The 18,246-nt window shown below is 41.8% G+C and overlaps 1 protein-coding gene across 1 annotated transcript in view; it reads right to left on the reverse strand.

Annotated features, from left to right (window-relative positions):
* The window catches only part of CLTA (clathrin light chain A), a 28,354-nt gene extending 21,449 nt beyond the window's left edge, over window positions 1-6,905 (reverse strand). Inside the window, 2 exon segments of the mRNA XM_042449439.1 lie at window positions 6,345-6,375; window positions 6,377-6,905. Of these exon segments, the coding sequence (XP_042305373.1) occupies window positions 6,345-6,375; window positions 6,377-6,583 (238 nt within the window). The 5' untranslated portion in view covers window positions 6,584-6,905.
* Window positions 6,906-18,246: the final 11,341 nt, after the last annotated feature.

An 18,246-nucleotide genomic window follows, 5' to 3' on the forward strand; every position in this document is an offset into this window, starting at 1 on the left:
ATGTTGAGCATGGAGGCAGTCATAATATTTAACTAGTTCCATTGCCTTCCCCAACCCTCCATTTTTAAATCAGCTTGGGCAGTTCAGCAGAAAGGCAATTTGTACATAAAAAAGATAAATCCAGCCTTTTAGGGTGTCAGATTATATTATGATTTATATGATTAAAATTAACTGGCATTATCCAAGCATGTACAGTATACAGGAAAAACCTGGCACAGCATTTCTTTTAAAAGAGAATACTTTCAGCCAAACAATTTTAACCATGCCTACTCACAAACTCGGTAGGAAATATCCCAGGTGTCCAATAGTTTTGTTGTTAAAAGCCTCATAAAAATTCCCCATTAAAAAGGATCATGAATGAGAATCTCTGGCCTGTTACAGACTGCCAAAATAAAGCTGCTTTGGATCTCTTTGGAGGTATGCTATTTAAATGATGCATGCATCCTAAGAATCCGGAAGCTGCACCAAAGCTGCCCTCCAGTGCTTAGGAATGGAGTGTGGCTTTGGCACGACCTCCGGACTCTTAGGACCCATGCATCATTTAAATAGCATACCTCCAAAGAGTCCCGAAGCAGCTTTATTTTGGCAGTCTGTAACCGGCCTCTGTATTTTAAATGTATTTCAAGTCACCCAAAGTGATTTAAAAATGGAAGGATGGTGAAGGTAATGGAACAAGTTAAATATTATTATTTGTAAAACCTTACATCACTACTGCTCTTAGATTTATCATTGAGACTTTTCCTAAAGTAAAGTAACCGTTATTATGAATTTTTCTACCACATTTTCCATTGTGTTTCCATTTCACCAAACCATCTGCTTTCCCAATTCTTAGGACTAAAGTACATTCAAAATTAGAAAGACTCAGCACCTTCCTGCACTGATGGAAGTCAACTAATTCGGAATCCAAAGACTAAAAATGAATGATAAAGATATATGATGGCTGAAAATGTGGTTTGTAGTTTCAGGCTGAAATGATAAGCTACAGTAGGAGATCTTTTTGTGTTTTTGAAACCTGAACACATGCAAACCATAAACAGGGTTGTAAAGCAAGGTTTTAATTCTATGGATAGCTTGACTCTATTTCAACAAAAGCTTTTTTAAACAAAATTCTTATGTCTCTGAACATGCCTTATTTTAATTTTTGCAAGGTATGTTGAGTCCCAGTTTTGGGGTAAAAATAGCATATAAATGAGTAGTAGTAGTAGTAGTAGTAGAAGAAGCAGCAGTAAAAAAGCAACCCAATCTAAGAGAGGTTAAAGCCCTCCCCGGAGGGAGCAAGCTTGTTTTCTGCTGCTCCAGAGACTAGGACCCGGAACAATGGATGCAAGCTACAGGAAAAGAGATTCCACCTCAACAGTAGGGGGAACTTCCTTACAGTAAGGGCTGTTCCACAGTGGAACACACTTCCTCAGAGTGTGGTGGAGTCTCCCTCCTTGGAAGTCTTTAAAGAGAGGCTGGATGGTCATCTGTCGGGGATGCTTTGATTAAGAGTTCCTGTATGACAGAGGGTTGGACTGGATGGCCCTTGCGGTCTCTTCCAACTCTACAATTCTATGATTCTATACAACGTAAACCCACCAACTGAACCCCCAACAACACAATTCAATCAGCTGAAGCACAATGGCTACTCAGCTAGGGGGAAATCCCTGGGGAAGATTGTAGCTATTCAGTACTGAGCTACCATGGCCAATTTAAAAATGCAGAAAGGGACTAGTAATGTCTATACTGTATAGTCTTAAGCCATTTTGAGGCAAGACAGGAATTTCTTCTCTATCAGTGGCCACTTTCCACAGACATGGACCAAAACCAGCTATGGGCAGATTTAAGGGTAGAACTGGATCACTGGCCTCCCAAGCTCAGCAACCTTTTCCTCTCTTCCCATCCTCCCTGCCAAGGCTACCAGGAGGAGGACTGGTTGCTCTTGCCTTATGATACATGTTGAGTATCCTTTATACTCAATTTGTACTATATTGCTTTGGGCCAGATGTGTTTTTGACTTTGAAATGTTTGCATATACATAATGAGATACCTTGGCTATGCAACCCCCAGTCTAAATATGAAATTCATTTACTATTTTCTATACACCTTATACACACAGCCTGAAAATAATTTTATACATAATACTGTATTTTAATAATTTTGTGCACAAAACACAGTTTGTGTGCGTTGAGCCATCAGAAAGCAAAGGTTCCTGTCTATCTTAGCCACCCATGTGGGCAATTTTGGAGTATTTCAGATGTCAGAATTCTGGATAAGAGATACTCAGTCTGCACAGGTTGAGCACCACTAATCTAGAAATATGAAAACCTCCAAAATGCAAAACTTTTGGATACTAGCCACCCACTTTAGTCTTCAAGGTGGCAGCTGTGGAACCTGTTTCTTCATCTCTTAGATCTTCAAATCTCTCCCAGCCTTGCATCTCATACATAACATAAATAGTGAATTAATGCAAGATGAGGCTGGAGAGAGACGAGCAGAAGCCCTGCAGCCACCTCTTTGAAGGAAGATGTGGGCAGCTGACAGCAAAAAGACATGAGGCTGGAGAGACTCGAGGACCCAAGAAATGACAGGAAACCAAGTGTAGCGTTCTGTGTGAATCCACAGCTCTCGCCATTTTGAAGATCCTAATGTCTCTCTCCAGCCTTGCAAATACAGTAGTTTTATGCTATTTGTGCATTCCAAAACCCATAAAAATCCCAATTCCAAAATGTTTCTGATCACAAGCATTTCAGATAAGAGATACTAAACTAGTACTAATAAGAGCAATGGGTCAGTTGAAAACTTGGTGGGCTTAGGTGTACTTCAGACTCCTCAACTGTTTGTTTTTAAAATCAATTGCATATGTTATCACTTCAGGGGTCTTTCTGAGGATTGACAGTATACAGTAAGTAACATTTTAAAAGTGCTTTGGAGGCAAAACTGTTTGCAGTTACTCAGGTGATCACAGCTCATTATTTAGCACATAACTGGCAAGCTGTCAGAAATAATTTAGAAGAGCACAGAACACTGTTGTACTTGCAGCTAAGATGACACACAATCGCTCCCATGTGAAGCACAAGTCAGCCTAGATCTACTCAATCTGCATGCTTTTATAAGTGATAATTTGGTTGTGTGGACACGGTCGCCAAAGGTTGAGTTATTGCTCAGAGATAGGCAGGGAAGGGATATAAACAGAAAACAAGACAAAACTAAAGGGCTTGATCACAAGGAATAGCTGAAGAAATTATGTTACACAAATCTGAAATCTGTGTTTTGAAAAGCCTGGAAGGAAAGGTGGGCTTTGGAATAGGCTTTTAAAGAGGAAAACTGTGACCCAGAGCAGCACCATGGAGCTAACATTGCAAAAGGCTTATGTATAATCTGAGAAGCCAATGTTCATAACCGTGAACTCACTAACTCAACAAAACATCAAAAGTAGATATGACATTACTTGACTTATATGGAGCCCTCTGTAACATGTAGGCATCCTCCTTTCATATTCCCCTTCCACTACCAAAAAGCCCAAGAACCCCAGAAATGCCATTCTGGAGGACTGAGCTTCTGCCTAACCACCCCAACGGCTGTTTGGTGTGCTGGAAGGAACTCAGTGCCGCTTGGGGACAGATCCTCTCACCCTCTTTTTCCTTGGAGAATGGCTGCAATGGTGAGGTTAAAACTAGGTTTCTTAAATCCTCCATCACACCCCAAAGATCTGCAGTGAGGGGTGATGGAGAACAAGATTTTCTCTATAACTGCATGTCTAAGGGCTCTGGCCACCCACTCAAAATCCTACAAGACCACCAGAGAATAGTAGTCTCCTTCTTTGGGGGTTTTTGAACAGAGGTTGGATGGCCATCTGTCAGAAGTGCTTTGACTGTGTGTTCCTGCATGGCAGAATGGGTTTGGAGTGGATGGCTCTTCAGGTTTCTTCCAACTCTCTGGCTCTGATTCTATGCTCATCCTGAAGGAGAGTGATGTCCTTTAGCCTGGGCCTTACCTCTGCACTCCATAAATGAGCTCCACAATGCTTACTATGCCCTGCCTCAGCCAGGCTACTATGCAGGGCTACTGTGCAAACTGAAAAGGTATCATTCTACTTTGAAAACGTGACATGTCTTACATGAACCGGGTTTATTGGTGATATTCAAACAGACCTCCCATCCCCAGAAACGATAAAGCCAACTGGTTCACCCGAGAAACAGATACGGGAAAAACATTTCCAAGATTGCTCATTAAGCCTCTTGCATGGCCAAGGGCCCATATGACCCAGGTATGCTCCATAGTGGAAATCTTTTATATAGGAAGTAAGGCCTTTAAATGGACCCTGGTCCTGGTAGAAAGTGAGGTGGCGTGGGGTAAATGCCAAAAAAGAACAGGAATTTAAGAGTCGAGATATGACCACAAGCATTAGTGAAGGATAAGGAAAAGAGGGAGGTCTGAATCTCGTTCTTCTCCACAGCCATCTCAGCTGCTGCTTAATGACCATTCCTCTTCTCTAAGAAGCCCAGGGCATGATTAAAAGGAATGAAATTATTATTATTCAGTATTCTTACCACAAACAGGACAGGGAAGAGCTCAGCGTTTCTGCCCTTAAGCATAAATAATGCCTTGGCCCATCTCTGGATTAATTCACAGAGACATGGGCTCCCTCGGTATTCCTTCAAGGAAGCCAAACATTACTGCTCCCAAACTGTGGATGATGGGCTGACTGAGAGAAGGGGAAATCACTTAAGCCTAGATCTACAATATGCCCACACTACACAGTTATAGCAGTTGCGTATTACTAGCATGGTGTAGTGGTTTGTGCGTTGGAATGACAACTCTGGAGACCTGGGTTCAATTTGCCGTTTGAGCATAAAAGCCCACTGGGTGACCCTGGGCAAGTCACACACTCTCAGCCTCAGAGGATGGTAAAGTTTAGGGTTAGTATCACAAGAGTGATACTTTTATTGGGCCAACCAAAATTGCACATTATACATGCATTCTAGGTTGGCCTCATAAAGGTATCGCTGCCTTGTGGATTTTGCACTATGCTCATCTCTGCGAGTGCCATGGCTCCAGTTTACAGGGGGCCCTTGGGTCTTGCAGATTGGCACCGCCTTCCTCCAGGACTAGAGAACTCTGAAAGGGGCCTCCTGGTCCCTTCCCAGGATCCCCCAAAACGACACTGAGGTAGTAGATACCCAAAGGCTTGCAATTCAAGTGTGCGTTAATAACCCTGTAGCACAGACACAGCCTCGGGGAACTGGTGGCTGAGGCAGGATGCGGACACCTCCAGACTCTAAAAACACACTTAACCACCATGGTAAAAAAAAAAACCCCATGCTGCAAGAATAACCCAGGTTGACACCATTTTAAATCCTAGGGCTCAATGCTGGGCCATTCTGGGAACTGCAGTGCTGTGAGACACTTAGCCTCCTGTGTCAGAGACCTCTGGCGCCACAATAAGCTACAGTTCCCAGGGCTTTCTAGCAGTGAGCCAGGGCAGTTAAAGGGGCTTCGGAACGGATTATTTCTGCAGTGTGGTTTGGACCTACAAACCCTCAGTGCCGGGGGATCTTGGGAAATGTAGTATATCGTGGCGCCAGAGAAGGCCCAATGCCTCACACTTCCCAGAATTCCTTAAACACTGAGCCAGTGTGTGTATGTGTGTATATATATATATATGTGTGTGTGTGTGTATGTGTGTGCGTGTGTGTATACAACACATACCTACATAAAGCCCCCACCCTACCTATATATACGTATATAGGTACATTCATATACATATGTGCATATATATATATATAGCATATATATATATGTACCTATATACACATATCTGTGTGTGCATATATACATATATGTACATATATACATATATGTGTGAATTATGTGTCATGTTATATATACACACACACATATAACATTCATACTTTATGTACATATATATATATATACATGAACACACATATATTCACACATATATAACAGCACACACAGATGTGTATATATAGGTACATATATATATGTGTGTGTGCGTATACACACATACATGTATGCACACACACACATATACATGTGTGCCTATATATACATATGTAGATGTACTTATATATAGGTACATCCATATACATATGTGTATATATATGCACATATATATGTACCTATATACACACATCTGTGTGCATATATACATGTACATATATATGTATATATATATATATGTACATATATATACATATATGTGTGTTCATGTGTATGTATATATATATATATACAAATACACATTCATGCGTATACGTACGTACATATATATATATATATATATATATATATCATATATCATATCTCCACGTGTCCCCCTCCTTCCCTGCCTCCCTCACCGGCGGAGGAGAGCCCTTCCTGGCCTTGCATCATCCCGGGGGGGCACCTCGCCGTTCTCGAGGATGTTGTAGCCCTCATCGTTCTCGATGCCCGCGATCTCGTTCTCCTGCTGCGCCAGGAAAGCCGCCGCCGGGTCCTCCTCGCCGCTGCTCCCGGCTAACAGCGCCCCGTTTCCCGCTGGAGGCGGCGAGGAGGAGGAGGAGGAGGCGGCGGCGGCGAAGACGTCGAATTCGGCCATGAGAGAGAGAGGGAGGGAAGAAAGGGGGGAGGAGGAGGAGGAAGACCCAACGGAAATAACGGCCGCGGCGCGCTCGAGGCTAGCAATTGAACGGGCGACTTCCGGTCTCTGCGAAGTCTCCTTCTTCTTCTTCCTCTGAGCTCCCTTTTCTCTTCTCTCTCTGTCTCAACTCCCCGGAAATGTCCTCGAGTGACGGCGCGGCTCGGCCAATCAGCGTTGGGGGAAAAACAAGGCGTCCACCAATCAGCGGGCTTCCACGTGATCTCCTTACTCCCGCCCCACTAAGGCTCCCGCTTTGGAGAGGCGGCGTGGCCAACCCGCACGCATTCCTTCTCTGGCCTTGGTTGCGTCACAGGCTGGGGGCAAGGGGGCGTGGTTTCAGCGCCTGAGGAGGCGGAGTTACAGAGAAAGAGAGGGGCGGCCGCCATGTTGTGGCTTCTGTATGCACTTCTCCTTCTATAGACCGGAAGTAACAAAAACACAATGGCTTCTTTTTTACCTCTCTAGGAATCTGTAGGTCCTTCCTGAGCGGACACCTCTCTAGGAATCTTTCTAGAAATCTCTAGGTTGACCACAAACCAACTCTGTGGTCAACATCTCCAGGCATTGACCATAGAGTTGCCATGGAGGAGTTACAAATGCCTAGTAGAGTGTCCTCTCTAGGAATCTCTAGGTCCTTCAGTGCAACCTTTGGTTGAAGTTGACCATAGAGTTGCACCGGAGGACCTAGATATTCCTAGAGAGAACATGTTCATCAAATCCACAAATATCAAAGCTGCAAATGTGGAGGGATGAGTGTACACTTGTTCCTCCATATCTGCTAGGGTTAGGGGCACAAGACCCCCATGAATGTGGGGAAAGTCCAGATAGCCAAAAAAAAAACCATGTTTCTTTTTAGCTGAGAGCACCTCTAGGAATCTCTAGGTCCTCCAGTGCAACTCTATGGTCAGCTTTAACTAAGAGTCCCATTGAAAGACCTAGAGATTCCTAGAGAGGGTACTCTATTAGGCGTTTGTAGCTCCTCAAGTGCACTTCTATGGTCAAGTGCTTCTCAAGTGCACTTCTATTGAAGAGCTACAAATGCCTAATAGAGTACCCTCTCTAGGAATCTCTAGGTCTTTCAATGGGACTCTTAGTTAAAGCTGACCATAGAGTTGCACTGGAGGACCTAGATATTCCTAGAGAGAACATATTAATCAAATCCGTGAATAATCAAAACTGCAAATACCAAAGCCACAAATAAGGAGGGACGAGTGTATTTACCGCAGGTGAGGTCTGTGCTTTCAGCCAGACTAGACAGCCAGTGGATTGGGTGTCGGACAACGACTTCAGACCAGGGTTTTTTTAATGCCAGCTCAGCCATATAAACCCATTTGGGTGGCCTTGGCCGAGTCACACTCCCTCAGCCTCAAGAGGATGGCCATGACAAACCACCTCTAACCAAACCTTGCCAAGAAACCTCCACAACTGGCTACTAAGAGTTCTGGATAATATAGAAATGGGCAGGCTAGCAAACCATTCAAAATATCCGACACACTGGGAAAACAGTTAAGTTTTGTAAAAAGTAAAAATAAAAAAGGGGGTCATAAAACAACATAAAGGGTACATCAAAGCCTTGAAACAGTTCAAAGTTGATACCAAGTTTTATGTTGGACTGTATGTCACAAAACAAGGTACAATAACAGGGTACTGTTGCCATTTTGTTCTTTTATTACTTTATTAACCAACGGGACAATATTTGTTCAGAGGGGTTTGCTATTAGTTTCATTTGTGGTCAAGTGCGATTTACCCAAGATCACCCAGTGGGTTTTCATGGCTGAATAGGAATTGGTAATCCTTGTTTTCTATACTCCTAATCCAACATTCAAACCACTATACTGCACTGGCTCTCATGTTAATATTGGGAGTAAGCAAAAATTGTCCTCCAAATTCTCCAGCCTTTTTGTGGAGAATGCATTTGGGTCTTAGGGTCGCCATGAGTCAGAAACGACTTGAAGGCACACAGCAATGAGCAATCTATTTTAATACTGTAATAATTTAATTCTGTTTTAAGGTATCCCTTTTGTATGCTTATAATTGCATCATTATTATTGTGTTTATTTGTATCCCTCTCTTTCCCCAAAACTGGGACCCAGAGTGGCTCACAATATTAAAAGAGCAGTACAATTACAAGCGTACAAAAGTGATACGTTAATAAAGAATTAAATTACAGTATTAAAATAGGTTGCTCGTTGTTGTGAGCCTTCAGGTCATTTTTGACTCACGGCGACCTTAAGGCGCTGAACCAATCATGGAGGTTTCTTGGCAAGGTTTGTTGAGAGGAGGCTTGTACTGTTCTTTTAATATTGTGAGCTGCTCTGTGTGCCGATTTTGGGACGAGAGCAGGATATAAGTAACAATAATAATAACAATGAACAATCTATCTTAATCATTCTATTGTAATGTATCACCTTTGCATGCTTTTAATTGTACTGTTCTTTTAATATTGTGAGCTGCTCTGGATCCCAGTTTTGGGGAAAGAGCAAGATACAAATGCAGTAACAACAACAACAACTCCCGATTAAGGCTCTGCTGAGAGTAAGCGGCACTCAGGACGATTAAGAGAAACGTCTCCATGAACAGATGGCATACTAATAGAGCTCCTGCAAGCTACAAGAGCAGAATCCTCTTTAGTTCTAGCTAAAATCTGTAAACAAGTATGAAAAACAGAACTATGGCCCACGAATAGGGAAATGCACAGGATATATTCCATTTCCCAAGAAATGTAAACACTGGGGATTGCAGTAATTACAGGACCACTGCAGTAATTTCCCATGCAAGCAAAGCAATGCTCAAAATGATACAACAAAGACTTAGGCCTGTTACAGACTGCCAAAATAAAACTGCTTCGGGTCTCTTTGGAAGTATGCTATTTAAATGATGCATGGGTCCTAAGAGTCCGGAGGTTGCACCAAAGCCACACTCCATTCATAAGCACTGGAGGGCAGCTTTTGGTGCAGCTTCCGGATTCTTAGGATGCATGCATCATTTAAACAGCATACCTCCAAAGAGACCCGAAGCAGCTTTATTTTGGCAGTCTGTAACAGTGTAAATGGAGTGATAAATGCCAGGTATCCAAGTTGAGTCCAGGAGAGGAAGAGGCCCTTGGGATCATACAGCAAATAAATGCTGGATAATGGAATGCACCAATGGATTTCAAGAGAAAATTATCCTGTGCTTTATAAGCCATAGCAAGCTTTTGGCTGTATAGATTGCAAAAGACTGTGGGTCACTATTAAAGAAATGAATGTGCCACAGCATTTGATTTGATGCGTAACCTGCACTCAAGACAAGAACCTACTGCTAGGAAAGAATATGGAGAAACCAAATGGTTTCCAATTGGAAAGGGAGCCAGGCAAGGCTGCTTTTTATCACCCAAACTGTTTAACTTATATGCTGAACATATCATACATAAAGCAGGATGAAGTAAGAAAGAACATCCTAACGTGGCTGGAGGACACCATATTATTAGCAGAGAATAATAAAGATTTGGAACAGTTACTGGAGAAAGTCAAGGCAGAAAGTGCAAAGGCAGGTTTACTGTTGAACATTAGGAGAAGAAAAATAATGACCACAGATGATTTACATAATTTTAAGGCAGACAGTGATGACTTGAAATAGTTGAAGATTTTCCATACCTTGGCTTAACAGTTAATCAGAGCAGAGACTGCAGTCAAAAATTCAGAAGAAGACTTGAAAGGTTAGCTATGACGGAACTAGACAAGACCCTGAAATGTAAAGATATATCACTGGATACTGAAGTCAGGATGGTCCATTCTATAGTATTCCCTGTTACTATGTGAAAGCTGGACAGTAAAGAAAGATAAGAAGAGGTGGAGGAGAAGAGGTCTATAGATACCGTGAACTGCTAAAAAGACAAATAAAAAGGTCACAAAGCAAATCAAGCCTGAACACTCCCTAGAAACAAAGGCACGTTACAGACGCGCTGAAGGGGCGTATTAGGGTTAGGAAGGGGCATAGTAGGGTTGAGAAGGAGCATCACTTCCGGACACCACTCAACCCTAGTACGGACTGAGTCCGTACAAAATGGCAGCGCCCATCCACATGGGGGCCGCCATCTTGACTTAGTGGACGCGTTGCGTCTGCACGTCACGCAGCACAAATGACGGCATTGGCACCTCGCAGCGTCATAACCGCGCCGCAAAGAGAAGCACCATTTTGGGGCTTCTTTTTGCAGCGTGGAGGAGCCGCACGGTTGGTACACTGGGGCTCCTCCGCGCTGCAAATGACAGCGGCGGCAGACCACCCATTTTGGGCGGTCTGTAACGCGCCAAAGGTAACTAAACTGAGACTGTCATACTTTGGCCACATCATGAGAAGACAGTACTCACTAGAAAAGACAATAATGCTTGGCAAGGTAGAAGGCAGGAGGAAAAGAGAAAGGCAGCATTCCAGATGGATAGGCTCAGTCAAGGAATCCATGGCCCTGAATCTGAAAGAGCTAAGCAGGGCTGTTGTTGACAGAGTGATTTGGAGGTTTCTCATTCATAGGGTCATCATAAGTGGAAGTCAACTTGACAACAGTTAACAACAACAACAACAAAAGAGCTTCTCAGAAGTGCTTTAGTTGAGTCTTTCTTCATAGGAGCGGGTTAGAGTAGATGGCCCTTGGGGTCCCTTCCCAGTCTAAGATTCTATTAAAAGAGAAGCATGGGAACTGTGCAGGGTGTTCCTTAGAAATAACACCCCTCCCCACTGCAAAGTAGAATTTGGTTTCCTTCACAAATGACCTTTGAACAGATGGGAGGCCCCATTCACAATCTGGAAATAACCCAATGTGAAAACGGGTTATTTCTGTGATGTTCCCACTAGTCCCCAATGCATCTAGTGCCATTTGTATTAGGGCCACAGAAAAATCCACTTAACCCAGTGCATTTGACATTGGGTCTTTAAGCGTTTCTTTTTTTAAAGGTCTGGAGTGATCTGGATCTTCGGTAGTGTGAATACTCTACCGAACCAATCCAGATTGCAGGGATCATTCCTGGACATGAAGTCGCCTCCACGTTGAAGCTCAGCAGCCCATGTCTGAATGCCAGAGAGGATTTAAATGCTTCATAGAGATTTGGTCACATTCAATGTTGTGGGAACATTTATCCTGTATTGCATCACTGTAAAGATACGGATCTCCGCCAGACAAAAACATAAATGTGAATGCCCCTTGAGTTTACGGACACATGAAACTGGATTAAATTGAATTGGCAGATTAATTAGTCTAGTCCAGTGTTGTTTCCTCTGTCTTTCCATGGGTTTTCCCACCACCATTATTGATCTCTTATCTCCCCCCCCTTTTTTTTTTTTTAAAGGATTGAACCAGGGATATTCTGCATACAAAGCACACACAGCAGCTTCTTTCCAGCCTAGTTGTGGATGTTGAAGGACTCAACCAGGACATAGGTGCTTTGTGCACCTTGGATGGTTCATCCTTTCAGGTAAGTGTATAGAGCAGGGGTGGGAACAGAACTGGTCCCATAGGCCAGATTCTTTCCTTCCCTTAAACTGGTGGGCCAGATAATGTTAAAGAGTTGGGAACTGTGAAAGAGGAAGCTGGTTCAAGACTGACTAACTTCCTTTCCTAACCAGTCTTTCCTGGGGAGCTGACATCTCATCCAGCCACTTCGCTTTAGGGGAAAAATGTGATTTGGTACAATTAGTTTAACATCCAATTTTCATTGATGGGTGTAAATCTGTAGTCACTGGCAACTTAGCACAATGTATACTTGTGACTGAGAAGCAAGAGATTTTGCAAAATAGAAACAAAACTTAGCAAGGCATTCATTTGTTTGTTCCTCTGACCATTAGGTTTTGTCAATCCTTGTCTCCTTAGAAGAATGCATATTCCATATTTAGCCCAACTGACGTGACTGCTTACAGTACAATAGCCCAGACAGCTGTGGATTAAGTGTGGATATATACAGGTTACTGTATATACTCAACTAAGGCACGTTCTGCACGTGCCAAAAGTACGGGCTCGGCACGTACTAGGGTTAGGAAGGGTACATGCCGAGCACGTACAAAATGGTGGCACCCATTCTACATGGGCTCTGCCATTTTGACGTGGCGGACGCTTAGCGTCCGCACATCTCGGCACCCTTGTGACGCCACAAGAAGAAGCCGATTTTTGCGGCTTCTTTTTACTGCACAGAGGAGCAGCAAACATGGGCACTGGCAGATCGCCCTTTTGAGTGGTCTGTAAAGCGCCTAAGTCAACCTCATGTATACATCGAGGGCAGGTTTGGGGGCCAAAATTATGGATTTTGATATGATCTGAGGATAAGTCAAGGATAAAACTTAGGGGCATATAACAAATGATATAAAGGATGAAGCAATGCCAAAAAAAAGTTAGAGAATTCCAGCAGGCATAACTGTTTGCACTCATATTAAAGGCTAGATGGATGAGAGGGTAGCGGTTGTGTGTCCGTGTCAGTGCTTCCAGAACAGATTACACTCATGCCTTTCACCAGGTAATAACTTCCTTTTTAAAATATGAGTTAGTACCATACAGTACTTACATTAACCCTTGAATAAGTCAAGTCAGGTTTTTGGGTCAATTTTTTTAATAAACTTTCTAGACTAATACATGATTATTATATACAGTAAGCCTCCTTTATCCGGAATTCTGAAAACCAAAATATTCCAAAAATCAAAATGTTTTTCATGAGTGGCCGAGATATAACACGTTTGCTTTCTGATAGTCCAGTGTCCACAAACTTTGTTTCATGCACAACATTATTTAAAAATATTGTATATAAAATTACCTTCAAGTTATGTGTATAAGGTATATTTGAAACATAAGTGAATTTTGTGTTTAGGCTTGAGTCCCTCTGCAAGGTATCTCATTAGGCATAAACAGTGGGCCCTTGGTATCTGCTGAGGTTTAGTTCCTGTGGATATCAAAATCTGTGGATGTTCAAGTCCCATATAGAGTGCCATAGTAAAATGGTGATCCTTGTACAAAATGGCAAAATCGAGGTTTGCTTTTGGAGTTTATATATTTTTGGAATATTTTCAAGCAGTGGGTTTTTGAATCCGTGAATAAAGAATCTGTGGATTTGGAAGGCTGGCCATATATGCAAATGCAGGTATTCCAAAATCTCCCCCCCCCCCCCCAAAAAAAAAAACAGAAAAAAAAAAAACACGCATTTCGATAAAAGAAAAACAAACCTGTATATGGCAAGGACATTTTTACATGGAGAAATATAACATCAGGAAAATCTCCAGAAAAAATATCTATTAGGATTTTTTTTCACCTCACCTGTGAGTACTGGTGGGATAGTCAGAACAACTAGCACAAAAGAAAAACAGTTACTAGGGGAAGAGAACAGGGAGAGCAGAAACACTGGGATGAGGATAGGGATTATGTTGTTTTTTTAAATCCGGGCAAAGCCAGGTAAAAGTACCTTTTGTTGTTGTTGTTGTTTAACAGTTTCTCTGCAGTCATTTATCCATTACATATTTGTCTATTTGTCTTTATAGTGGTTGGACAAGACCAACTGTTTGCATCATATGCTAGACTCCCTCTGACACTGTGGTTCAGAAAGCACCTTATTTGCTTATTGTGACAGTGCAGTGTGTGGGGATAATCTAATCTACTCAAATGTGCTGTTTTCAGAGCACTAATCTTATATCAACAGAAACTGGCCTGGAAACATACCTTCTTCTATTTTCTAGACTAAGAGGAGCATTAACTGTCAATACAACAGAATTTTTTTTTAAAAAAAATATGCCTCTGTGTACCAAAACGAGAGAGCCAACATGATGTACTGATTTGAGCCTTGGACTAGTCAGGAGACCAGGGTTCGAATCTCTGCATAGCCCTGGCAAGCCGCTGGGTGACTTTAGGCAAGTTAAGGAAGGCAAAGCTGAATAAAGCTTGCCAAGAAAATCTTGGGATAGATTTGCCTTGGGGTTGCCATAAGTCAGAAATGGCTTGAAAAGACACAACAACAACAACAACAACAATATTGAAACAAGTTCTCTCTGTCTAGGTTAGATCTGTACATACAGTGTAATGAAATACGGACTTAAAGTGGTAGAGTAAAGCAGGGGCATGGGGCTTTTAAACCTTTCATATACAGTGTAAGGGACTTCAACTTTCTGAAGCTCCAGACAGCATGACAAGTGATGGGGATTTGGGGGTTACAGTCCAAAATATTTGAAAGGTTTAAAATTTTCCAACCCTTGGAAATGAGGCTGAAGAGACTGAGAGTCTGTGAAATGGTGGGAGGCATGGATTCCCAACATTTCACAGACCCTGTGTCTCTCTCTAACTGCATCTCTCCAGCCTTACAAATACAATGCAATTTTGGAATTCCAGATAAGGGATACTCAACCTGTAACATGGTTCTTGCACACTGAATATATAGTTGGTGGTGGTTGTTTTATTTAAGATGATAACCTTAACAAGATTTCTGAGTGGCTGTTAATGAGCAGTATAGGGTACTATTAACTGTGCAGTATAAAGTAATTGAGTTAATAAATATGTTATATGTTACTTTTATTGGATGGTTGCTTTACCACAGTTACTTGCTCATGTGCTTTGGGTATAGCAACTTGGACATATCAAACTATAATCCTGAGCAGTTTACACAGGATTGCATTACATATGTGTTCCATTTAGGTTGTAGCACTAAACACACTAATTGGGCACTTAGTGCTACTCAGAAGTAACACCTGCTGAATTTCCTGGAGCTTATTCCTTGTAAAATATCTACTTGACTAAACCTAAGACTTTGTTGACTATAGTGGAACTTGGGCAAAGGTTTTAACTTCATTCAATGAGACTTACTCATGGGTTCATAGTCCTCACCTTTTCCCATTCCCTCAGTTTTCTCTTTTTCAAGTTAAACTGTTTGTTTCTCTTGAGATAAATCACCATGGTATTGTTGCAATGCTTTTACAGTTACCAGATATGCATTCAGGAAATGAAGCTTATTCTGGCCTGACAGTGAGCACTATAAAACCTGCTGCTAAAAGTACAAAAACCAGGCCAGAAAAAGATGCCAGTCCTACATTTCCTACCCCAGTGATACCTTATTAAATTCATGTAAGAGCCTGGAAGAACTTAGCTCCAGCCAGTTTCCTGTTTCTCACTTCTACTCTATTCTAGAGGAGTGTTGGTTCTGCTTTCTGCTATATTTCTCTGGAAATTATTATGCAGTCCACAAAAAGAACTTAAGTTGAATGATTTCCAAAAGCCGTCTTATGCTGCAGGCATCATGCTAGCCAACAACTATCATTTTTGAGAAATCTCAGTGAGTAATAGGGACAAATTTTCTACTAATTGCCAGCTTAAAAATCCTTCTTCCTCCACATCTCTTTTCCCCCGTTACAATATAAAACCTATCAGGTCAAAAGTTTGTTCAGAAGTGTTCCGCTTCTGGTTCCTAAACATGCCTACCTGGCTGTCTCTGAATTACATGGGATTCATATTTAGCTCCTTTCCTGAAACATTAGCTGAAAACATTTTCCTGCGTCTGAAAGTATTTATTATGTATTATTTCCTTTATTAATTTACAAGTTGCTTCCCTCTTCAAAGAAACATGCAGAGCAACTTTGTAAAATGTGAGAAAAACACTTAAAAGTATATAAAAAAAAGTCCTGTAGAGAAACACAAGACAAAAGCTCAGTTAAAATGTATGAAGGGAACAGCAGTAACTGATATTTAGAGGAACTGTAGTAAATGAATATGTTCACCTGTTGGCTAAATGCAAGTAAGGAGGTCAGGATAAGCTGCAAAGGTAATTGCCTGTACCTGGCTTACATATCAGACCTTTTGAGCAAGCTGTTAGGTGGGTTTTCATTTGCCACCTTAAAAAAAGCATCTATTATAAACTGAATGAAAGCATGAGATGTTCTTACATTGTTATAGTACCTATTAATATATCACATGAACTTTTTAGCACTCATGTCTAGGCTGTGCTGGGAATAAAAAAACCCTTATGCTATTCCCATAGATTACCTTTTTATATATAACCTGAGCCATGCACGAGTTGTTTCTTTTCATGTAATGATATTGTATAAAGTTAGTGTAAAAGTTTTTGCCCTTGCTCCTATATCTTTAACATCAGTCTGACACACATATGTGTATTTTCTCAATTAGCCAATTATCCTGGACTTAACCTTTTGTTCATTTTGTGAGTGAGTGAATGATTTAGACAACGCCAATCCTATTACATGCCAGCATTTTATGTGTAATCCTGTCTCCTTTTTTCCACATCAGATTTCTGGCATTCACAAACAAACAAAAAATTGAGATTGTAGCAGAAAGAGCAGACCTTCTGTGCCTTTATGTAAGTACTGTATGTGTTTTCTCCTTGCAGCTTCTGTGTCTAATTTTCCTGTTCAGCTCAAGAATTAATACTGATGACTTGCTCCTTAATTGTTCCTAAGCAGTAAGCCTCCTGTAATTGTTGGGAAGGGGGAATAGATTTTCCCATCAACGCTATATTATTGTGATTTATCTCTGTTGTAATGCAAACTAGTTTGGGGCAGGTAGTTTGGCCTTGAAAGGGAGGTAAAAACTTAACTGGCTTTGTATGAGAAAACTGCTCAAACCACTTTGTCCATGTGGAAGAACAAATTTCATTTTTAAATCTCTTTTGTTTCAAAAGAAAACAAAACCTCTGCATTTTTAAACCTCTAGCAATACTGCTATGGGGACAGTCAGAATGAATGACATTGGCGGGTTACAGACCGCCGAAAAGCGGCGGCCTGTACCCGCCGCTTCCCCAGTGTATCAGGGCCTCAGTGGCCAGAGCGGCAGCCGCAGAGACCCCAATCCGCCACTTTCCGGGCCGCAGGGAAGCGGCAAAAGGCCTCTTCCCCACAGCCTGGAAAGGGGTGTCCTTGGGGCTTCAAGCCCCAAGGACACCCGGCGGGGAGGAGGAGAAAGGGGTGACGTAAACCCAGAAGGAGCTTGTTTGGAGGCGGTGCGGTCATGACGTAGTGATGGCGGCCCCCATGTAGATGAGGCGCCGCCATCTTGTACATCCTCAGGACGTATTAGGCTTGGGGGCGTCAAGAAGTGATGCCCCTTTTTAAAACTAGGAAGCCTGAGGACGTCCCTTATGGCCATTTGTAACGCGCCTTGCTGTCTATATATAAGAAAAAGCTAACCCATGTGAAAGCGTTATGAGAGAGGAAAGATTAAGAACAGGACAGACAGCTGAAATATCCCTAGCTTGAAATAAACCAATCAAGAGGAAAATCAAGGGCAAGTTAACCCTTAAGCACTGCAGCCATGTTGAAATATGCTTATATAAAATAAATGACATTTCCCAGAAGCAGAAAACTAAGAGCCTGCAGCCATGTAGAGGCCAACTGAGTGCAAATATACAAGAAACTAGACATGGATTTTTCAGTTAATTATTTTCTACAACTAAAGGGGGATTTCAAGTAGAAAAAATACTGGAGGAAAAAGAAATAGTCTTTTTGTACAGGTATACTTCAGTTAATGAAATATATGTGTTGCTGGACCTTACTACTTGAACAGAAAATTTGGTACCAGAGGCAGAAATAACATGGAAAGAATAGATATAGGTTACTATACCACAATTTTTTTTAAAAAAAGAAGAGCAGTTTCAGCACATCTTATTCAATACTAT

Source organism: Sceloporus undulatus, chromosome 2 (genome assembly GCF_019175285.1).
Source record: "Sceloporus undulatus isolate JIND9_A2432 ecotype Alabama chromosome 2, SceUnd_v1.1, whole genome shotgun sequence".
NCBI lineage: Eukaryota > Metazoa > Chordata > Lepidosauria > Squamata > Phrynosomatidae > Sceloporus > Sceloporus undulatus.